Genomic DNA, 24560 nt, shown 5'->3' with positions numbered 1-24560 from the left:
AATGAATTCATCTTTCTTTTAAAACCAGTGAGGAATAAAGTTGAACTTAAAAAAAAAAAGCCACACAGAGTTGACTGATTCCTCCTCACTTCAAACCTATACTCCCTTCAATCCCTACGACAAGGAGACCACTTTTCATACTAATAGTTTTCCTTTTGAGGTTCATGTTAAGTGCAAATTAGAAAGTCAAGATGGCACTGAATACAATAAATCCTGAAAGAAAATACACGTTTCTCTTGAGGTGTGACATGAGATAAGTCTGACACTAAAGAGAGTTGTTCACGTTTCCTTCCATGTGCACATACCCAATGAAACTGTTCTATTTTTATTTCAGTGCTTGTTAAATAACTACCACTCTGGGAAGCTAACATCAAACGATGGATTCTTAACCTTGGCATCTTCGACCTCTTATAAGTGTTGATATTTTGTGGATAAGCCGTGTTGTGGGGAAAATGCCTCAAAGGGGTTAGTGACCTGCCAAAAAGTTATAATCTACTTATTCAGTACCCGGTAAAACAAAGGATTACAACTAGTTAGTGACTCAAATAAAGCAGCACCTTAAAAATCTTTGGGTTGAATGTTTATAAACTCAGAGAGACGGAACAAAAGTTCTGCTTTTAACTAAGTTCAAAAACTCATTATAAATGAATACACTAAGTTCGTATTTGGCTGAGTGCATTATTGTGAGGTATATTTTTCTCTTTTTCTTTCATGATTAATGATACCTCTGTATTTTCAATTAACAATCAAAATATCTTGGTGATTCTGTATTTCCCCAAATTCCTACAGAATATGAATTATTTTTATATCATGGTGACATACATAATGGAAAAGTATTTATACATGTGCATACAGTAGACCAAGGACACTTTAGCCCTAAGAAACTCAAATGTTTCTGGTGTACTTCAAATATTGCAACTTTATTCTATTATTCTAACTCAGTAATGAAAACATACAGCAAATTATGGTACTCTAGACGCAATGTAAACCTTATAAATTCAATTGTTACCTGGGATTGTTTTTTAATGTATTTACTAAAAATTCATGTAGATCTATGCCAGTTGAATCAGTGTATTCTTGACTGGAATCTAAAAAACACAAAAACCCAGTATAAAGTTGTTTGAAAACAAACCCCTTTTCCATTTACACATGATGCATATCTTAAATAAAATGAGATGCCCCACACTGAAAAAAATTAACAAAGGAAACTTATGATGAACTCAGATGATCACAATTTTTCTATTCCCAGATAATGAGCAGACATGGGTTTATATAACTGCATGTACATGCACTCTTAAAACAAATGTATCTCTCAAACGTGCCAGTTTAATTTACTCTGATTCTTTAAAGATCCTTTTACATACTCACCACAGTCCTCATGTGCAAAAATGCCTCCTTAAGTGAAAAATTAGAATGTTTAGACAATTAACTACAGTTGTAGCAAATTAAGACAGCTTAGTTCAGTTGTGAATATAGGTGGAGAAAAGAATTTGGAGGTAGATTAGGAATTTTAGATCTGAAAAAAATATTTATTTTATTAGATTTGATCAGGTCTATCAGCAAAGGGTTGTTTTCAAAATATTTTTTCAAATATTCATGTTTTTTCTTCCCCTTAAATGTAATATCCTTGTGCCGTTTATAATACTGGTCAGCATAACTGAGTTTATAAATTAAAAAAGCATTTTTATAGACTTGCAATACTAGATGATGTTGAAGTCCCTTAAAATTTATTATGAAAGATAAACATTCTGGGTTTCCAGGAATATTATTAATGGATACTGAATTACTTAAGCAGCAGCTCTTTGTATCACAAGGAATTAAATAATAAAATTTTTAGTCGAATTAGTATTCAAATTATAGTGATTCCATTTTTTCAATATGAGAGACAGACTAAAACAGATTAACACAGTTATCTTCCTCAGTGAGTCTGGAATGTGTTGCAGTTTTTTGGCTAAAGCATCTTACTGATGCTCAGAATTACGTTTATTTCATTTTGCCCAGATGAGCAAAACTACCTGGTTTCCCCGAAAATAAGACCTAGCCATATAAGACCTGGTCTCATATTAATTTTTGCTCCAAAAGATGCATCAGAGCTGATGGTCCGGCTAGGTCTTATTTTCGGGGAAACGTGGTATATTATCTCTTTGGTTTGTTGTGTATCATTTTTAATATAGACATATGCTAGATATATACATATATATTATCTCTCTCTCTCTCTCTACATCCATATATAATTATTTGAGGGATAAAGGATGGAATTATCAACAGTGAAACTAAAATTTTGGTTAAAAAACACAGAAATAAATTGCAAACCTCTTGATAACATTTTTCTGGGCAACTTATCATTGGCTTTTTCTTTTTCTGCTTCATCTTTTGAGGGCTTCTCCTCTTTTTCAAATGATTGTGTTAACTGGATCTGAATTTTCTCCTGTTGGAAGGTAAAATCAGTCAGTAAATGAAAATATAAAGCAATTCAGTTAATACCACACATTTGCATTTTCTGAGTGACACAAAATTGTACAGAGGGGGCCGGCCTGGTGGCTCAGGAGGTTGGAGCTCCATGCTCCTAACTCCGAAGGCTGCCAGTTCGATTCCCACATGGGCCAGTGGGCTCTCAACCACAAGGTTGCTGGTTAGACTCCCGCAAGGGATGGTGGGCGGCAACCCCTGCAACTAGCAACAGCAACTGGACCTGGAGCTGAGCTGCGCCCGCCACAACTAAGACCGAAAGGACAACAACTTGATTTGGAATAAAGTCTTGGAAGTACACACTGTTCCCCAATAAAGTCCTGTTCCCCTTCCCCAATAAAATCTTAAAAAAAAAAAAAAAAGTGTATGGAGGAAAAAAAGGAAAAAGATTTTTATTTTATCCAATTAGATTCTTCAAAATAGAATACAACTGAAACATAGTTTTACCACTTTTATCTAAGTCTTGATAGAAAATGTTAAAATTAATGTTTTGAGTTGAATAATATATCAATTGAAACATATCCTGTAAATTATTGTAGAGGAAACAGATATTTTATATAATAGTTTAAATGTATCTACTTGTAAACCCTCTGGAGAATCAGAACCAAGGTCTTCCCAACCTATGTTTGCACTGGAGATGCCACGACCAAGCAAACGCATAACAATTATCATCAATCATGACAATAGGAATATATGAGTGTCATCACTTAAAGTATTTTTGAGTATTCATTATAATCTCATATTTCTTCATTCTCTTGACATATAAAAATGTTAGTACATATTTTCCAAACCCAAATCCACATTACTTTCATTATTTCTTATTTGAGATTTATATATCACTGTGCCTCCTTCAATTACCACAAAGATGTTTTAGAAAGATTTCAAACAAGATTATTTTCCTTCCTGACATGTATTAATTCATTGTAAAGTAACCATATTCTTTAAGACTGAAAAGGAGAACTAATTTTACATTTAATTTTTAAAACAATGTCATTACATGCAATTTCAGACCTCCCCCCCCCCCAATTACTGGAAATTAATTCAGATAGCCTAAAAAGGTAAAAATCATATAGCTGTTAATTCAGGCAAAGTTATAAAGAAAGGCAGAATAACTTCAAGACCATTTCTACTAATGATAAGGAAGTGGCCTATTTGTAGACTAAATTATATTGTTCTTCAGTGATGAAAAACATCAGTCAGTTACTTTGCTTCGCTGGGAGATGGGTGGGGGTGGCAGTAGGCACACTAAGTCAATATCAAAGAAGATATAAATTTCAGGATTCTTAAACTTGCAACCACCATGATTTCTACTAAACGTTTTCCCCCCACATTTTTTTTTTTTAAATAGTATTTGGCAGAGCAATTTCAGATCAAATACATGTATTTTTTCCTATAAGGTTGCTGACTATTTGCATCTCTTCTTATAATTCTGCTTCCCCTTCCATCTCAGTTCAGATTTGTGTTCAGAGTCTACAGGGCAAAAGCTATGCACTGGCAACTTTCACTAAAATGATGAACACCTGCCTTATGCCTTCCTTTTGTCTTGCTTACCAAACGTCATACATTCATCAACTTCATACATTCATCAACTGGTAAGCCATCTTTCTCATTATGACTCACTTTCTTTTTGTAGATTAAATTTACCAGGGTCACATTGGCTAATAACATTATATAAATTTCAGGTACAACTTTATACCTTAACATCTGTAGATTCCATTGTGTGCTCACCACTTGCAGTCTAGTCTCCTTCAGTCACCTTGTATCTGACTCCCTTTATTCAATTCATCCTTGTCCCACCCCCCTTTCCCTGTGGTAACCACCATTCTGTTGTCTGTATCTACAAGTTTTTGTCTGTTTTGTTTTATTTGTTCATTTGTTGCTTTTTATTTTAGACCCCACATGAGCGAAATCACATGGTTCTTGTCCTTTTCTGTCCGATCTATTTCACTTAGCATAATACTCTCAAAATCCATCTATGCTGTATTATGACCCATTTTCTAATCTACTTTCCTTATTGTTTTTACAATTGTAAAATAGATATTTAAAAATGAATCCCAGAACTATGTTTCAAAAGTAGAATATTGAAAGTTTTCCTGACTTACAGTGTCTTTTCCTGTTACTCAAGGATAATCTATGAAATCCAGGTTGGAAGAAAAGATCTCACATTTAGACTGTCACTAAAAGGCACTTCGAATGACTATTAGGTTTCATTTCTCAATTCTCCTAAAGCTGTACATTTTAATTACAGATATTAAGCTATTTATCAAAATGAACTGTATCTAAAAATCTAGTAAACTTAATGTACTGAAGCCTGCCTTCAGTTGGTACTGAGGACTTGTTTCCCGTAGCACACAAACAAGACATATTTTCAATGCTGAAGTCCTCATGTACATACTCTTCTGACTAAATAACTAAAATGATAGCAACATCTCCTAAGGAAGTTGTAATTCCTTTACTCTTCACTCTGTCATTGACATGTTCTTGAGGTCACTTCCCTCTCATAAGCTCTCATCACACACAAGTGATGCCTCTCTTTTAATTGCTTCTCAACCTTTTGAATAATGAGTTTTATTCCAGATTAATTCCTCAAAAATCACATTCTGAAGCAAGCATTATTAGTTGGAAAGTATCTCTACCTTCAAGGAGTTGATACTATCACATTTTATTAGAAATAATTTATTTTCCAATTCCCATTCAGGTGGAATTTAGGTAACTCAAGACTTGGAAAAAAGCTTTCTACTAAAAGGAGTATCTTTTGTTCAGTGAGGGTAATAATAGGTTATTATTCCAAAAGAAAAAAAATTATTGTACCCAAGAGAAATTGAGGAAGAATAACTGAATTCTGGCATAACTGCCTTATTCATTATTTATATGCTATAACTCAGCTTTTTGAACTATAAATGCAAAAATTATCATCTGTGATCAATAATATATACATTAATTTACAACACATACTCCTGATACTAATTTTTTCTCATGTAAGTTTTCAATAGCTAAATTTATGTAGCACTATAAAGAATTTCCCCCTATATTTTTCAGATAGGTAAAATGTACTGAATAAAACCAAAGATCACATTATGCTTTTTCTCAAAAAAGAATGCACTTTTTCTGGATTAACAGTCTTATGAATACCTGACCCTTCTTGTTTCCTCAGTCTCCTTCGACTAATTACAGAATGAAGCAATAAGTTTTGAAAAAACATTACACTGCCTGTCACTCCACCTTGAAGAGGCATATTCTTTACTCTGACTTCTACAAAAGAATTTTTTTTAATTGCTATTTCAAAAACCATTTTATTGAATTTTTTTTAGAGTGTACCATAACTCTTCACCCTTATCAACAAAACATGCAAAAGCCAAAGGTTCACATTTGAAAATGTTCTCAGGCAATAATTCTTAATAAACTATTTTGACTATATTTCTGCTTTTTGCTAGAAAGTCTGTTATTTTATTGCTAAAAAAAAAAAAATCAATTTTATAGAATACATATAGCTATCTTCTATTTATGTAATTAATTAAATTTTAAATAAAAATCACAAATAAAATTTCGAACGTTGTGTGCCTGACATATGAACACATTTCAAAGGAAACTGATTTTTAAGTATTTTTTTTTACTGACAATATATAATCTATTTTAAAAACTTTCCTTTTCTTGCATTTTGGAAACAAATAGGTACAATGCTTAAAAAAAAACAAAAAAAAACAGAACATATTCTAAATATGTGATGACTATCTTGATTATCTGCCGGTAGGCTTTTGAGGGCATCATCTTCTAAATCAAAGCAAACAAAGTATAACAGTCTTTGTTTTAATCAACAAATGTACAATTGCCATTTATTAAAAAACAAAAAACACACAACTTATCATGGCCTTTTTTTCCCCACTGTTGTTTTTTCAGTCATAGCTTCTTAAATAACCACAAAGTTGCCTCAATTCTCTGGAAACGAATTGTTGGGATATAGGGGGATTTCAGGTTGCTCAAACTCTTAAGTAGAACAAGACACTAACAACCAAAGTTATCAATGATAAACATTTGTAGAGCGTCCAAAACTATTTATGTATAAAATGCCCAAACATAACATAAGGCTAAGGTAAATCCACAGCTGAGATTAACTGTAGCACTAGCAATAAAAAGAATATAAAAGGTAAACCAAACTGTTTGCTTGAACCTCAGTAGTTCTATATTTTAGAAGCACAGACAGAAGAGGAATTAGAAGTATTAGACAACTATTAGAGCCAAGCTAATACGAAAATTGGCTTCACCATGCACTCAGGTTAAGTAAAACACTGTATAAAGCAGAAATCTTGGGTAGTCTCTTTCTCACACAGAAGCGATATTTGACAAATTTCTAAAAGCCAAAATCAAAAGGGCAAATTTCATTACAATTACATGAAGTGGAAGTATTTAGTATTTTATAACTTTCCCATAAAAGCTTATAACTCCCTTACAGCCATATTCCTGGCTAATCATATGATCTGTAAGTCTTTCCAGAAAGAAATCATTATACTAAATCTTAGACTGAAGTAACAAGGTTTCCCCCACTTTTCATGTGTATCTTGGATGCAAGTATTATTCAAAATCAATTTCACTTAGTAAAAACATATGTAACACACACACATGCAAATGCAACTTTTATTTAAACTTACGAAAAAATATTCTCCAAGAAGCAAGTTATTCCACCATGTTTTTAAATAATAACTTTTTGTTTTGTTTTTCGTTTTTGTTTTTTACCTGGTTCTCCTGTGATAGCTCTGTTGTAGGGGGTGGTGGAGATTCTTCACACACCGCAAGGCTCCGAACTAGCTTTAACTTTGAGCTTGACTAAAGAAAAGTATTTAAAATTAACACTACATTTCAAAAATGTAGGCTATATCCAAAAGCCCCCTAGAGTTTCTTAAGTCTTTATAAATTTCTGCCACGTATAGACGTAAGTGAAATGTGAAAGTTAAATATATCATGAATTACCACTAAAACTCTTTAAGGGGGAAAACAAACAATTGTAGTTTTGAAAATTACAGCAATAGTAAGAATGGGAATAATTCCAATTTCAAAACCCAAAGAATGGTGAGAAAGCCATTTTCTCTATAGATATAGAATCATTAAAGATATAAAAGCAATGTACAAAAGCAGCTAGGCAAGACAAAAACCCCAAATAAAACAAAATAAGCTTTCTGCCCCAAACAAAACATGACAAAACTAAACTGAATGCAGCGCTATATGGAAACAAGAATTCATCAAGCATGAAGGAAGGCCCTTGGCATGCCAGCACAAAATATTTACTATACCTTAGACCTTTTTCCTGTCTGTCCAAATGACTGCAATGGCCGCTGAATACACAAGAAAGATTTGTATTAAATTTCATACTGAAACAGAAAGTTTTCTTCTTAATTCATAATCCTATACCACAGAAAACTAACTGCACAAAGAACAGAAAATGAGGATATCAAAGTTGGTTTCAAGTAACAAAGTATCGATTCCTCCTAGAAGTACACTTGCAGGATTCTCTAAAATCCTTCCCTGGACTGGCATTTTCTTAAAGTGAGCAAGTGGCCATAATCTCTGTGTTAACTGAGCTAAGTGGACTTTATAAGGTAATTTGTTAGGTGGCAGCAAAATAAAATATACTTCTTCAGTATTTTGTATCACACTTTAGGCAAGGCTAGGGGAAAAAAAACTCCCACAAAAAACCTGAGGAATTTTAAGGAGCTATGCTCAGCAAAGCTCCAACCTTACTAAGGTGAATGTTGCAAATGCACGGTGAGTCAGAGTACAACCACCTATCTACTGGGCCTTCTCAGCACTGTCTGAAGTGCACAACCGGCTTATTAGTCACAGAATCCTGTTTGCCCGGTCCAGGCTAAGGTAATGGAGCAGAAATGAAAAGAGGGCAGAGTTCCAATGTGCATATTCAGCATGATTGCCAAATCATCAATCACTGACGGGGGCAACCCACTGGGACAACTACCTCTGGTTTGTGATACCAGGCTTTGGTTTGGGAAAGCAGCTGAAGTCTCTGAACCAGAGCCAGATGAGTTTTAAACACGCTGTCCTTCCCATCTCCTTCCCATCTCCCTCTCTGATCCCAACCCCACACGGTACAAGGTCCAGGTACCGCGCATTCATGCTCATTAAAGCCAAGGAGCCAGTTTGGTACCAAACATAAAACAGATAAACAGTCCTCAAGATCTAGATTCGTATGCGTCACATATGGGGGGGGGGAGCCATCCTTTTGGTCTAACATCCAAAAAAGGCTTCCTTGTAGAACCCACAGAAACAGGAACCCACAGCTCCAGTGTGTGCTGTCCCCCATTCTGAGCCCAAGGTTCCTGAGATAAGAAATATTGTATTCTTGAGATTTTGACCCTGGATTATGCACACTACCAATCAGCAGTAATAAGAACAAAAGGAAAGGAGAAAAAAATAAAGAAAAATGATTTTCTGGTTCTTACAGAAAACGGCTCGTACGCGCACACATACACACAGGGCAACGCTGCCTAAGAGCTTCTGCCTGTTGTAGTGTCTTCTGTTTCTATTTACACTCTTCTTTAATTTGTTCATGAGGATTTCTAACTGTAATTCATATCTCAAAATAGAATTAAAAGAAGTTATGCTACACGGAGTAAGGACTTGGAAAAAAGTGGGAGAAAATCAATAGATGAGTATTAGAAAAACGCGCACGACTAAATGAGTTCTAAGGCAGCAGAAGGGAAAATAATTTTGGACTTACTCCCTGTTTTAATCCCCTAAAATTCTAAATATCAAGGGTACAAAACTTTCCATTCAAAATTTAAAATAAAAGAGATGATTAATTGACAAGTAAAAGCTGTCTGTATTCATATGAGAGGGTTGAATTTAAATTTCTGGCTTTGCTGCTTATTAGTAGGTGACCCTGGTCAAGTTACTTCAGTTTACTGGTATCTGTATAAAACTTCATTCTATTTTGTATGAATTCTCAAGATTCTTGAAAAGGTTCAACGAGAGAGCAGATTAAAAAAAGGGCTTTGTAAACTAAAGCACCATAATAATAAATAGGTTATTAGAGGTTAGATACCTAGCATGTCAGAAGACCAATGTCCTATTTCTTTTTATGAGCCATGAGGTTTTAGCTCTAAAAAAAATCTATAAAATGGTGATATTGTATATTGTTTCTATAGTGATGGTTTAGAATATTCAGACTGACATATGCATTAATGGCTTCTGTTTTAATTTATAAGGAGCCTTTGATAAAAATGAAGAAAGATTAAAAAAAGACACAGACAGGTAAAATTATCTCAGTGTGACTTTAATTAATTCGTTCTTCTGAGTTCCAGCTATACACCAGACACTGGAGCTATAAAGATGCATAAGACACAGTTCCTGGTCTCAAGAACCTCGTAAACCAGGCTCAGAGTTACCAAATAGTCAAACAGATCCCAAGACCTTCAGAATCTTAGCCCACTGCACTTTACATCACATCTGTAAAAAACCTTCTTGTGCTGGGAGAATTGGAAAGCCACGTGCAAAATAATGAAACTGGACTGCTATCTGTCACCATGTACCAAAATTAACTCAAAATGGATCAAATACCTAAACACAAGACCTGAAACAATAAACTGCATAGAAGAAAACATAGGTACTAAACTTAGGGACCTTGGGTTCAAAGAGCATTTTATGAATTAGACTCCAAAGGCAATGGAAGTCAAAGCTAAAATAAACGAATGGGACTATATGAAACTTAAAAGCTTCTGCACAGCAAAAGAAACCATCGACAAAATAAAGAGGCCACCAACTGAATGGGAGAAGATTTTTGCAAACAGTGCCTCCGATAAGGGGCTAATATCCAAAATATATAAGGAACTCATGCAACTCAACAACAAAACACAAACAACCCAATTAAAAAACGGGCTGAAGACCTGAAGAGACCTTTCTCCAAAGAGGACATAAAAGTGGCCAATAGACATATGAAAAAATGCTCAACATCACTAATCATCAGAGAAATGCAAATCAAAACCACAGTGAGATATCACCTCACCCCAGTCAGAATGGCTATCATCAACAAGACAAATAGTAACAAGTGTTGGAGAGGCTGTGGAGAAAAAGGAACCCTCATACACTGTTGGTGGGAATGCAGACTGGTGCAGCCGCTATGGAAGGCAGTGTGGGGGTTCCTCAAAAAATTACGAATAGAATTACCATATGACCCAGTAATCCCTCTCCTGGGTATCTACCCAAAAAATCTGAAAACATTTATCCATAAAGACATGTGTACTCCAATGTTCATTGCAGCTTTATTTACAGTGACCAAAACATGGAAACAACCAAAATGTCCCTTGATAGATGAATGGATAAAAAAGTTGTGGTATATATACACAATGGAATACTATTCGGCGTTAAGAAAAGATGAAATAGAACCATTTGTGACAACATGGATGGATCTTGAGATTATAATGCTAAGCGAAATAAGTCAGACAGAAAAAGTCGAGAACCATATGATTTCACTGATATGTGGTATATAAACCAAAAACAACAAGAGAACAAGACAAACAAATGAAGAAACAAAAACCCATAGACACAGAGAATACTTTAGTGGTTACCAGAGGGTAAGGGGGGAAGGGGGTTGTAAATGAGGGTAAAGGGGATCAAATATATGGTGATGGAAAGAGAACTGACTCTGGGTGTTGAGCATACAATATGATATATAGATGATGTAATACAGAATTGTACACCTGAAATCTATGTAACTTTACTAACAACTGTCACCCCAATAAACTTTAAAAAAGAAACAAAAACCCTTGTGGATCAAATACTCCCTATGGTAGACAGAATTCTAAAGATGGCCTGCCAACATTCCCATCCCCTGGTCATTTAAATCAAACACTAATCTCAGTGAGGATGGGGAAGGAATATCAAAATGTAATTAAAGTCCCAAGTTAACTGATCTTAAGATATAGAGACTATTCAGCTGGGTCTGATCCAATCAATGAGCCCTTCAAAAGCTGCTTGTATTCTTAGATCGGGAAAAGGACAAAGGGTGAGGAGGGCCTGACACCCCATTGCTGGCTCTGAAGATGGAGGGGCTGTGTGAAACGGATGCAGGCAGCCTCGGAAGTAGAGAGAGGCCCCTGGCCAACAGTCATCCAAGGAACATGAACCTCAGATCTACAACTGCAAGGAGCCCAGAGCAAATTCTTCCCCAGCGTCCTCAGATAAGGGCCCAGCCTGGCCAACACCTTTCACTTCAGCCTTGTAAAACCCTAAACAGAGAACTCACCTGAGCCCAACCTAACTTCTAATCTAGAGATCTGATATCTACAACTGAGTTGATAATTGGATGTTTTATGCCTCTAAGTTTGTGGTAATATGCTACGCAGCAACAGAAACCTAACACACTGCCACATAAGTAAACTATAAAGTGTCAAAGTGATATTATATATTCAATAATAGTCACATTATTTCATTTCAAACAGCAAAGAACTGAAACTACATAATGTATACCAGAAAATCTGTCATACACACATGCACACACAACAAAGCAGAGAAAACAAGTGTTGCTTATTAAAGTAAGTGGCCTTTCTTTTATATTTTTGGTATCAATTTGGCAGCCAGATTTGGTTTGAAATAGGAATAAAATTGTTTTAAAAATGGATTTAATTACTTAAAGCATACCTTTCACTTTTCCCCAATTTTTTTATTGTGGAAAAATATACATAACATATTTAACAACTTAACCATTTTCAAATGTACAGTTCAACAATATTTAATACATTCATAATGTGCAATCATCACCACTATCCATAATTCTTTTCATCTTGTAAAACTGAAACTCTGTTCCCATTAAAAGTAACTCCCATTCTCCTCTCTTCCCAACCCCTGACAACCACAATTCTATTTTCTCTCTCTGATTTTGACTATTCTAAGTACCTGCTTTAAGTGGAATCATATAGTATTTGTCTTTTTGTGACTGGCTTATTTCACTTAACATAATGACCTCAAGGTTCATCCATGTTGCAGCACAGCGCAGAATTTCCTTCCTTTTTAAGGCTGAATAATATTCCATATTCAGGGATGAATATTACTGAATAATACTGTTCAGTACAATGCAATATGCATTCATCTGGCGATGGATGCATTTGGGTTGATTCTGCATTTTAGCTGTTGTCAATAATGTTGCTATGAACATGGGTGTACAAACATCTCTTTGAGATCCTGCTTTTACTTCTTTTGGGTATATACCCAGAAGTGAAACTGCTGGATCATACAGTAATTCTATCTAAAAATGTTTGAAGAACCCTCATACTGTTTTAACAGTGGATGTACCATTTTAAATTCCCACTAAAAGTATACAAGGGTTCCCCATTTCTCCACATCCTTGCCAACACTTGTTTTCTGTTTTTGATAGTGCTAATGAGTGTGAGGTAGTACCTCCATATAGTTTTGATTTGCTTTTTCCTAATGATTAGTGACATTGAGTATCTTTTCATGTATTTAGTATTGGCCATTCACCAGGCATGCAACTCTTCTTTGGAGAAATGTGTATTCAAGTCCTTAGCCTATTTTTGAATTGGGTTGTTTGTTTTTTTGTTGTGTTTTAGGAGTTCTCTATATATTCTGGTTATTAATCTTATCAGATAGGATTTTGCAAATATTTTCTCCTATTCTGTGGGTTTCCTTTTTATAGTTGATAGTGTCTTTTGATGCATACATTTAAAAAAAATTTTCATGAAGTCCTATTTGTCTATTTTTCCTTTTACTACCTGTGTCTTTGGTGTCACGTCCAAGACATCATTGCCAAATCTAATGTCACAAAGCTTTTGTCTGTGTTTTCTCGTTCCCTTTTTAAAAAGAAATAGTTGTGATGATTCTTATTTAGTTTGGTATTCTGATTAGAGTAAGAGCAGTGAGAATTATGCTTTACAAACATTGCAATAACCATATGTGCAAACCAAGCACATTACCCTGTCACAGTCTGTAGTAGAAAGCTCTTCTGGTTAGATGTCACTTGCAATCACTGTGCCCAGGGTCTTCTGACACATCTCACTAAACATGCTTTATTTGTACCAGATCAGTCTCACTTAGCTGTGACTCTCTGAATTCGAGTGATCACAATGCTGACCAAGGTGGAGGTGTCCGTGCCAGCAACTTTCACAGAATAACAGCCTCTCGGCAAAGAAAGCAGGGTGGTTCGAGGCATACTGCAGATGGCCTTCAAATCGCTTTTGCCATTTCCAGAAAACTCATAGCTAGTACTGATGAACAAATCTCAATTAGCCATCCTGGAATACGCTTCCATAGTAGCTTTCAGCTAAGGAATGTCTCTTGTGGCAAGAATGAAGATAACGCAAGATTCATGTTTCTAGTCTCCCCTCCCCAGCTTGACAGAGACGCTGAGCACCTTCCTGAACCAGCTGGTGGCTTACTTGTGAATGTGAGTGTGTGTTTATCATTTTATTTTACCCTTTCAAAATCCCTCCACCTTGAGATTAACCTGGCTGTCTTATCTCTCATCAGCCAAGTCTCAAAAATCAGGAAGCAGGTCTGTGCTCTGGACAGGATTGCCCTTGGAATGTCCTCATTTCTACTGATGTTTTAGCATCTACAAGACTCAGTGGGAAGAGCTTGAATTCATTGTAAAATGTGCTGAAACACAGATGCTGCTTTTAGGGTAGTTGGGCCCAAATGAATTTGGGGAAGGTCATGATCGAAGCAGTATGGTGCTCCAGAAAAAGCACCCGAGGTAGGCTAGGGCTGAGTCTCAGCTGTGCCACTGGCTCTCCAGGTGACCTTGGTAATTCATTTACATGGGCACAGGTGTCTGGAAAATGGAAGGGTTGCTCACATCAACTTTGAGAACTTTTTAGCTGTGACTCTTTGAGTTCTATGAATCTAACTCCAAAATGGTTGGTCATTAACTTGTGTTCCTCTTGCCAACTCAGGATCTTTTCTGGAAGAAATGTCATCAGATGGATTAACAGAGGGCATCTCTCTTCTGGGGCATTTCTTCCTCAGGTTCTTCTCCCACGAAAGGGTGGAGGTGCTGATGGCACCCTCCACAGATGTCCCTGGTCTTCAGATGAAAATCCAGACATCCACTGTCAGTTCTCAGGGGCAAGGCATGGCACCAGGAGCCCGGGGATAAAGAGTCTTGCCTCAGATCTCAGCACTGACTCTCTTCTGGGAAATGCCATTCCCCCTCTGGTACAAGTGAACTGGCTCAGTGGCTTCCTTCCCATTGTCTGTGGAGCCAGGATCAGCCTGTCACTGCTCTGGGCTGTATGTTTCTGCTGTGCCTGTGCAGGGGCCGGGCTCTTGAAAGATAACCAGAGGGCAAGGAGTCTGGTTTCACTGATCAGTGATTACAGTAGCTTCCACAGCTTCATGGTTTTCCTTCTTAATTAACTTAATACCTAAGTATTTTATTCTTTTAGATGCTACTATAAATGGAATTGCTTTTGTAATTTCCTTTACAGACTTCACTGTCAGTGTATAGAAATACAACTGTTTCTTGTGTGTTGACTCTGTATCCTGCTATTTTATTACATTCATTTGATCTAACAGTGTGTAACCTTTAGAGTTTTCTACAGATTGTGCCCATGGAAATGAATGTAGAGATTGTCACGAGCAAAAAGAAACAATTTTATTTCTTCCTTTCCAATTTGGATATTTTTTTTCTCCCCTTATGTAATCGCTCTGGCTAGAATTTCCAGTACTGTGCTGAATAGAAATGGTGAAAGCAGGTACCCTTGCCTTGTTCTTGATCTTAGAGAAAAAGCTTCCAGTCTTTCACCATTGAGCATGATATTCACTGTGGATTTTTCATATGTGGCTTTGCTTATATTGAGGTAGTTTTCCTTCTATTCCTAGTTTTATGAATGTTTTTATCATAAAAGGGTGTTGAGTTTTGTGAAACGCTTTTTCCGCATCAGTTGAGCTGATCAGATGGTGTTTTTCCTCCTTCATTCTGTTAATATGTGTTGCACTGATCAATTTGCACATTCTGAACCATCCCTGCATTCCCAGAATAAATCCCAGTTGGTCATGGCGTATAATCCTTTTAATATGCTGCTGAATTTGTTTTGCTAGTATTTTATTGACGATTTTGCATCATTGTTCATAAGGGATATTGGTCTGTAGTTTTTTCTTCTTATCGTGTCTTTGTCTGTCTTTGGTATGAGGGTAATGTTGGCCACATATAATCAATTAGGAAGTGTTCCCTCCTCTTTAATTTTTCTCTAACAGTTTAAGAATTGGTATTAGTTCTTTAAATGCTTGGTAGAATTCACCAGTGAAGCCATCAGGGCCAGCGCTTTCCTCTGTTGGGAGATTTGGGATTACTGCTTCAATCTCCTTACTTGTTATAGGTCTATTATTATCTGTTTCTTCATGATTTAGTGCGGGTAGATTTTGTATCTAGGAATTTGTCCATTTCAACTAGATTATTCAATTTATTCACATATATTTGTTCATACTACCCTCATATAATTCTTTTTATTGATAGAATTCATAGTAAGGTCCCCACTTTCACTTCTTATTTTAGTAATTTGAGTTTTATCTATTTTTTTCTTATCCATCTAGCTAAAGGTTCGTCAATTTTGTTGATCTTTTTGAAGAACCATCTTTTAGTTGCATTGATTTGATTTTTTTCTATTGTATTGCTTTTCATTTTCAACAGAATTTCATTGTCACAGTAAAAACTTTAGCTGCTTGTTTAATGACCGTCACTATTCCAGAAAGATGATAATTACAATTTTGAAGGCTTAGTGACAAAGCTAATTTATAATTTATACTGCTTGATACTGAAATATAAGTATTAAGCTAATAAATGAGTATAGAATAGGAAACATCTTTAATGAAATTTCAGTTTGAAACATGTAATATTAATATATTGTTGGCGCTAATAGCTACTAGCTTAGAGAAAAACTATGGTTCAATAATGGACGTTTATCGTGCAATATTACAATAAACATAGACTTTTTAAAAAAATGTACTGCACTGTAGATGTGAGAGCAAAGAGAAATATATATGGTTAGTGATTTTAGTACCTTAGTCTTTTGTTTATAATAAAGGAGCTTAAAACAGATTTTATTTCAGAATATGAGTCTGAAAGAATCCTCAAAACATTATCTGTACCTTAAATGCTACCCCAAACCAGAGAACTTTACAACTACCATGTTTCCCCAAAAATAAGACGTAGCCAGATAATCAGCTCTAATTCGTCTTTTGGAGCAAAAAATTAATATAAGACCTGGTATTATATTATATTATATTAGACCCGATCTTATATTATAGTAAAATAAGACCGGGTCTTATATAACTTTTTGCTCCAAATGATGCATGAGAGCTGATTGTCCAGCTAGGTCTTATTTTCAGGGAAACACAGTAGTAACAAAAGAAACAAAAACCTAAACCTATGTAGTCAACTTCATATAAAAGGATGGTATATAGGTTGTATTTTCTAATGTTTCTTTGCTTATCATAATGTCTCTTTGGCCTAATATTTTCACTGATTGTCTTTGTTCTGCTAAAAAGAAAGCTGGATCGATTTAATGTTTCTTTATTATCAAAGAAAAACAAAAGTACTGAAATCATAAACCATGAGATTTATTGTAATGCTAAGAAAGAACTGAATAATCTTTGAGTTATATTAGCATCAAAATAACCAATTCATACCACTTAATTAAGAGGAAATATAACTTATTTTAAAAAGAGGATCAATTTTTATTGTAATTATTATGAATAAAATAAACTGTAATGGTTGACACATTTCAACTAAGGCTCTTAATACACTTTGAAGCGCTTAGTAATTCTCACTATTTTTCAAGGCAACAGTAAGCGTTAATAGTAATTATGTGGGAGAAGGTAATGAATTAAACTGTTAACTGTCTAGCTAAAGGTCAGGGGCAATAAAAACAACAGAGGCCAGGTTGATAATTTCGCCTGGATTAACAGAAGACAAGTTTTCTGAGTTGGGAGAATGGACTTTTTAAAAAGTTGAACTTATTAAATATTAATGAAACAATAAAAGTAAAGTATACTGATAGGGAACTTAACACAAAGAACAAAAACTACTGCATTGCAATTTTGGGGAGCTTATGTCAAGAAATAAATTTTCCTTTTTATTATTACTAAAGAAAAAAATCTATGTTGTATAATAATGGAACCAATATGAGGAGCTATATAGTTGTGCTATTGCTAATAATAAATAAAACAATTATGATTACAAATCTTATATTATTAACAACATCTACCATTAGTAGGCTCTAATTATGTACCAGGTACATTACATATATTTCTTTTATCTTTGTTAGACAAATAGGAAAATAGTTAAGAATTGTATGATTTTATATAGACAGACCTTTATTCAATACTTTAAACAGAAAGTTCTTCACGTTTCATCAATTTAGGAATTTGATGCCCATTAACCTCACTGTTGGAGAAGTACGGCCTGTATCCTGAGTTTTTCTAATAACATTATTGGATTGTCATTGTTTTCTTGTCCCTTACTTGCTCTATTTTCCCCTTTTAAAATAAATGCAACAGAACTAACTTGGAAGATACAAAATGTAAAAGTCTCATCCTGATTATCAAAGGGATTGTTACATAAACTCAGAATATACTAAATACCTACTTCAACTGATAATGTATGGAAAATTCACTCATATAGGTCTATTACAAACTGTTATGCACTCTAGCACATAAAGCCTAATTAACAAAAATCAGTTCTCTTATTTTCTCTGCAACAAGGGTTACCAACACAATTTGGGTTGTCCATCCTATTGTTCAATAAATAGTTTATGGGAAGAGAAATTGTTGTTTGAACTGCTCAATTAATAAAATGTTTTGGCTTGTGTTTATATGCATATATGTGTTTATATTCATATATATATATATATGAATACCACTAGACAAAGCATTTGTTAAGTAAAAAGATACAAGTGTAAAAAATAAAAAAGGGAAATTTGAACCTTTAATGAGGAAGCAGAACACAAGACTCCTAATTTTACATTTCAAATAAACGACAGCAAAAACCAACACAAATAATTTACCTAATCTGAGAAATCTATCCCTGAGAAAAATCAGAGGCCATGTAAGAAACACAAACCAAACACTGCCCCTCCCATGTATCCTTTCATAAAAATTAGTAGTAGTTTAACAAATTAAATTTTTTCTGGATTTAGATTAGAAACCAGATACCTCACCACCCCAATCTTCCAAAATATGTAATGAACATAGAAAAATCCAACATATAACAAGATTTGCAATAAAAATAGTGTGTGGCAGTAGCAAAGTTACTAAGCAAAAATGCTTTACACAATTATTTGGGACCATTATCAACAATTTTGTACACCACCACAGCAATTATGTGAGAACATTAAACTCTTGACATTAACGCACACAGACTGCTTGAATTAGCTCTAAAGTATTCTTAAAAGTAGTCCTAAAACTTATACAAAAGATTCTAGTCCAAAACAAAACTTTGAATAAAAAACACAACTAACATTTTTTAAAGAGTAGAGTGTCACACAAGCAGAATTATGTATAAAAGAAATGGTGAAGGAGCTCGAGGAGATAATCTCTACCTGGAACCATCCAAGGTGATGTCTACTGTCTGTTGGCCTCTCTCTAGTTTGATGAAATAATTTTTTTGTGTAAAGGCTATACTTAACAGAAGATCGTAAGATTTCTCCACAGTATTAAAGAAATTACGACATCCCTTCATTTAAAAATCAGTTTTTCTAGATAAAAGAGTAAGGGGATGGTTTGGAAATTAAGACTTGGAAATGGATGAAATGTATGTTTCTTTAGGAAAACATTACCATTTTCCTAAGTCATTAAAAATATTACTATGCTGAAGCAAGACAACAGACTTAAGTTCATGGTAGCTGACTTTCAAAATGATACAAGGGAAATCAGAAAATATACTGGTTTATTCTAAATTCTTAATAGGAAACCTACATTAATTGGCACCTACATTCAAATTTGAGTGAAAATAATAGTTCCTATTTAAAATTAAACCTTTAGTCAGTATCTTAGAGGTACCAAAGGAAGATGAAATGTTTAGTAGTATGTTAGAAAAAAGATATTTCATAATAGTTAACTCCAAATTAAGTTAAAAGGTTAACTCTGTATTAACCAGACTCTTTTTAAGAAGATACTTTATCCCCTGTTCATGTTTTAAAAAGTTGACTTTATTTTACATTATATTAGGAGAAAAAAATTATTTCTAGTTTTATAAATTAATACTTCCATTTCTAATTTCCTTTACTGAACTCTCTTCTGTGTAAGTTATTTCGACTCTAAGCCCCTTGCCAGACACCCTGCACAGAGGCATCTTGGATCTCAAAAAGCTCCAAGCAGAGCAAGTAAATTCTTAATAAACATTTGAATAAACAATGAATATACATTCAATGGATTAGCATAAAACAAATTCTCGTATTCTCTGTTCCTCCTTCCAATCTTTAGAATCACTATGACGTATGGAGTATGACGTCAGAGGCCACGCCCACTTTTGCTTACTATACTATTTCCTTGGCACAGAATAGGTTTTTATAAACGTTTGGGAAATGCATGAAATTTTCCTATCGTATGAACAGCTGGGCCATACTACAGTGGTCCATCAGACAGTGGTCATCAGAATGTTTTTGTGCTTATTGCCAAAGGCAGCACAACAGACATGGCAGGAGGTGCAGTAATCCAAACTAATTGCCTGTTGCTAAGCATGACCTGGAAGAGTGAATACCAGGTATAGAAAAGAGATTACAAGGAAATCTTTTAGTATTTTAATCACAAATGCCACAGAATTTTAGCAGATTTTCTCTGATTTCATCAGGATACTGGCATGCTGCCATCACTGAGTGTACTGATTGCATGCATGGCAATTTTTTGTTATAAAGTGCTATTACTAAAAATGACTAAAAAGAAATGTCATTCCTCCCAATTTCTTACATAATTACCACTTGACTATACTTAATCAGTGGGGCCTAAATGCTTTTTTATAGCTGTATGAGTTGCTATCATTTTCTAACACATTTCTGGCACATAATGGGGGAATAAATGAAATTTCTGACTGAATGAAGGAATAAACTAATCTTTAAAAAAGCCTTCTTTACTTATCACAAAAAAATGAAGCTACAATTTTTGGCATGTAGACCGCAAGGTTTTTAGGATATATTAGGTTGGTGCAAAAGTAACTGTGGTTTTTGCAACTATTTTTAAGCTTTTAAACTGCAATTACTTTTGCACCAACCTAACAGAAAGAATGACAGGAAAGTCCTCCTAAAGTAGATTCTTTATTCATTGGGCAAAACCAAAACTGAAGTGTTAAAGACAGTATTCTGAGATAACTTTGTGGTAAAGGTGTGTCCTACTGAGAGGCAGAGTCTAATCCCCCTGCCCTTGAATCTGGGCTGGCTTTATTGACAGGGTCATCAAAAGACAACAATGGAAGTGGACATTCTGGGACTTCTCAGCCTAGTTCAAAAGAGACCTTGCAGCTTTGCGACTCTTAGAACATTCTTTCTGAGTCCCCTAAATAAATCTGACTCCCCTGGTGCCTTCATGCTGGAGGGAGGGACCATAGGTAGGTGCTCCCAGGTCCAGCCAGCATAGGTTCTACCCATTTGCACCAAGGTGCTAGATATGTGAGTGAAACAGTTTCGGACCATCCAGGCCAGACCATTTGCCAGTTAAATATCAACGAGGGCCTTCTTTTATCTCTTTGTATGATAGAAAAATTCACTCAGCCAAGCACTTGTTCCCATTTCCTAACTCACAAATCACAGATATTAATAAAAATAAAATGCAATCAAGTTTTAGCAAATTCCGTTTTAAAACTGTTAGACTTCTGTGTTGTGATAATTTGTTACATAACAGATAACTGGAACACTTAGAACTGAATACTGTAAGTACTACTTCAAACTCATTTTTACCTATCTTAAATCTTTGACCAACTCCTCAATTTCAATCTGTGTCCGGAATTAAAAGCCTTTTCAGTTTTTAGTTCTAAATTATCATACATGGGTAACATCAAAAGCCTCAAGTGACTTATTTCCCCCACCAATCTTCTTTCTCGGTCATGACTGACTGCTTCTTCTAAAAGCTGTTTTTGCCAATAGAACTTCCGCAGTTTTCATCTCTCTATTCTTCTATCCTCTAAGAGCTCTGAGGTTAAATTCTGGACTCTCACAATACTGATAGGTGCAGAGCAGAATGAAAAAGCAGAAAGCCAGTAAAAAATGTATTGGCCACATACAAATGAAAAGAATTATATTACCTGATACAAGCAAATCAAAGAGCTAGTCAACAAGCTAATCTCAAAAACCAGCTGAGAAGCATGTTGCAATGGGTCAACTTACCCTTTTAGAATTCAGAAAGTGAGTTCTGCATAAAGAGTACAACTATATATTGAATATTCAGTATTTGTAGTCAAAGAGAAAATCCTGTTTACCTGCAAATCAATATTGTTGTCAATACAACGTTCATTCTTCTCTGCCAAAATCTTCCCATAGTTTTCTGATTTGGTAATATTTTCAACTCGGGTTGTGTCTTTCACTTCTGCCTCCAAATCCTTCATTGTTTCAGTTTCATGTTTTATAGTAACAGTATCAGACATCCTCATCAGCAAAGGTTATTTTAGAATTCTACAAGGAACTTGAAGCCTTATCAAGAAAGAAAAAAAATATTTCATTTAGCCTGAAACATTTACCTTCAGTACTGCACAACATTTACTGCATATTCTATGTTCCAGGAATAATGTTGCGTATACCCAGATAAAAACAAAATTCCTGCTTTCAAGGAGTTTAGTGGCAGACATGTTGAAATAAAAAAAAAATCATAATACAATGAGGTAAGAGCTATAATAATGGTACGAGGTGATTTTGATGCACATACCACTTATGAAAGTTCTTAAGAAACATTAAGGAATGAGCAATATCGAGATGGAAGGTAATGGTTGGAGAGCTATAAATGTATATTTAGATCACATTAAAAATCTTTTTCTCTAAAGGGATATTATGAATATTACCCTGTGAGAAAAGTGTTTTCCTATCATAGCTTTCATCTAGATTTCTAAAATTCCAAACTTCTTCAATTACTCTGGAATTCTGAAAGGAAATAATTTAAAAAATAAACAGCAACATTCTATATAAAACCCAGTTGTGAATCTGTATTAGTAACGTTTTGGCATTATGAATCAAGCATTAAAAACTCTCCTGACTTATGTGATTTAGCGCCAAACAACATATACTACCAGACGCTCTAGTATATGGACTTCACACAAGGGCAAACACATAAGGTGTCAGTATGTTTAATGTCTTTAGTGAGTTTAAGAAAACAATGGGGGCTTCTTAAGCTAAGCATCAAATAGAAATGTATCAGGTGGCTGTCATTTTAGGAAATGTGAACTGGAAGAGCAGATCTTCATGTACAGAATTTTTTTCCCTAGCTTTATTAAGATATGATCGGCATCTAACAATGTATAAGATAAACAATACGCTGATTTGACACATATGTATCGCTAATTACCACAACTATCATCTCACATTAACTACAAATTTCTTTTTGTGGTGAGAACAAAAAAAACTTATTTGGAAATGCATAAAAAAAAGTTAATATAAACTGATAGCTAGATAGAGGAATGGGCACAGATGGACAGATACAGGTTAAATTAAGTATGATAAAATGTTAATGGTGAAATCTAGGAGTGATTATATGGTTGTTTACTGTAAAATTATTTCAACTTTTCTGTACTTCTGAAAATTTCATGATAAAATCTTGAGGGGGGGGGAAACTAGAACTTGTTTTCTTTATATAAATCTGGAAAATTCAAGAGTTCTTCTGAAGGAATGTTTTACAATTAAATATCTAAATAGATTTCAGAAATCCATAAATACACCTGAAAAGTTTAAAAAAAGAAATAAATTCTAAAGTCACAAGTAGACTCAATTAAAGAAAAATCATGTCTTCCTTAATTATATTCCATAACAAGGTTAACTGGTTCATTCTCAAAACAATAGGTTACTGGGGGGAGAGGGTTACTTAAAAATACTCTAGCTCCTTGCTTTTCAATATGTAAAATTTTGAAAGAAAAAAGGATGTGTTTTTCTCAAATGACAAGATAGGTTACCTGATGTGTCCTGTGGATTTGGGATTGTGGTGTCCCACAAAAATAAAATAAAATAATCCAAGGTTCTTTTTCACAGTTGTCAGCCAGGATGTCAATTGTATTGAACCATCTGGAAAACGGCAGAAGGAGTCCCATGTCCCTGTCACCACTGTAGATTTCTGGACTGAAATGGACTGTCTTGGCTCAAATGTATCATACCTTTCAGTGGCCTAAAATTAAAACAAAAGAAAACATTATAACAAAACAGTCAGGTGAAATGGAACACTATACAGTAGTTTTAGAAATTAAAAATATTACTGTTCGTAGTTTTGTTATTTTCTTGCTCTAAACAAGAGTGAGAACACTTAGTTACAAGTAATTCTGACACGTATTAGTTTTGTGAGCCTGAATACATCCCTGAGGCCACCTGGAGAGTTCAAAAGTAAGAGTTCAAAAGGAAGAAGAAAGCAGAGGAACTAACATATAATAAGAACCTGGTATGTGGTCAGTATTGTAGGGGAGATATTATCTTCACTTTATAAAGGAAAAAACGGTTTGTCCAAGCTCATAACCAGAAACACTTAACTCCAAAAATTATGACTTTCAGAGTTTTCTTCCAGAACAACTCTGAGGAGTTAAGACTGTAATTGTGAATAATAATCACACTCTAGATTTTTAAAAGAACAAAGGGCTATAATAAGTCAGTTAACATTTTCAAAGAAATGCACATAGTCTGTTAAAAGCACATGTCTATAAAGGATGGAATGACTATTTTTAAAGACATCTGAAAGATTAATGCCAAAATTCTCTCAGTGTCATCTGCTTCTAAAGTCAGTTTCATTTTATATTTTTTTGGTGCAAGTGAATACATCATAGCAAATAAACAACACTAAAAATCCTATATAGCTCTTCCATCTTCCTTTGACAATTTTGTTGTCAATAAACAGAACAGTGCAGTTTTAAGGTAAAACAGATGAGCATCAGGTCTAAGCACCAACAGACAGAATACTAA

General features: G+C 34.6%; 1 protein-coding gene across 8 annotated transcripts in view; it reads right to left on the bottom strand.

Annotated features, from left to right (window-relative positions):
• R3HDM1 (R3H domain containing 1) overlaps window positions 1–23708 on the bottom strand; it is a 111533-nt gene extending 87825 nt beyond the window's left edge. For 5 of the 8 annotated variants that reach the window (XM_074335625.1, XM_074335626.1, XM_074335634.1 and 2 more), the window contains exons 1-6: window positions 23570–23708; window positions 21893–22103; window positions 7755–7796; window positions 7201–7290; window positions 2314–2428; window positions 1010–1088 (exon numbers count right to left, since the gene is read on the bottom strand). In XM_074335625.1, the coding sequence (XP_074191726.1) occupies window positions 1010–1088; window positions 2314–2428; window positions 7201–7290; window positions 7755–7796; window positions 21893–22063 (497 nt within the window). In that variant the 5' untranslated portion in view covers window positions 22064–22103; window positions 23570–23708. Of the gene's footprint in view, window positions 1–1009; window positions 1089–2313; window positions 2429–7200; window positions 7291–7754; window positions 7797–21892; window positions 22104–23569 lie in introns of those variants that run through there. The other 3 variants (XM_074335631.1, XM_074335642.1, XM_074335645.1) reach the window with 2 other exon arrangements.
• Window positions 23709–24560: the final 852 nt, after the last annotated feature.

This window comes from Rhinolophus sinicus, linkage group LG01 (assembly GCF_036562045.2).
Source record: "Rhinolophus sinicus isolate RSC01 linkage group LG01, ASM3656204v1, whole genome shotgun sequence".
NCBI lineage: Eukaryota > Metazoa > Chordata > Mammalia > Chiroptera > Rhinolophidae > Rhinolophus > Rhinolophus sinicus.
Note: the sequence above shows the minus strand (reverse complement) of the source record. Positions and strands in the feature narration are given on the sequence as shown.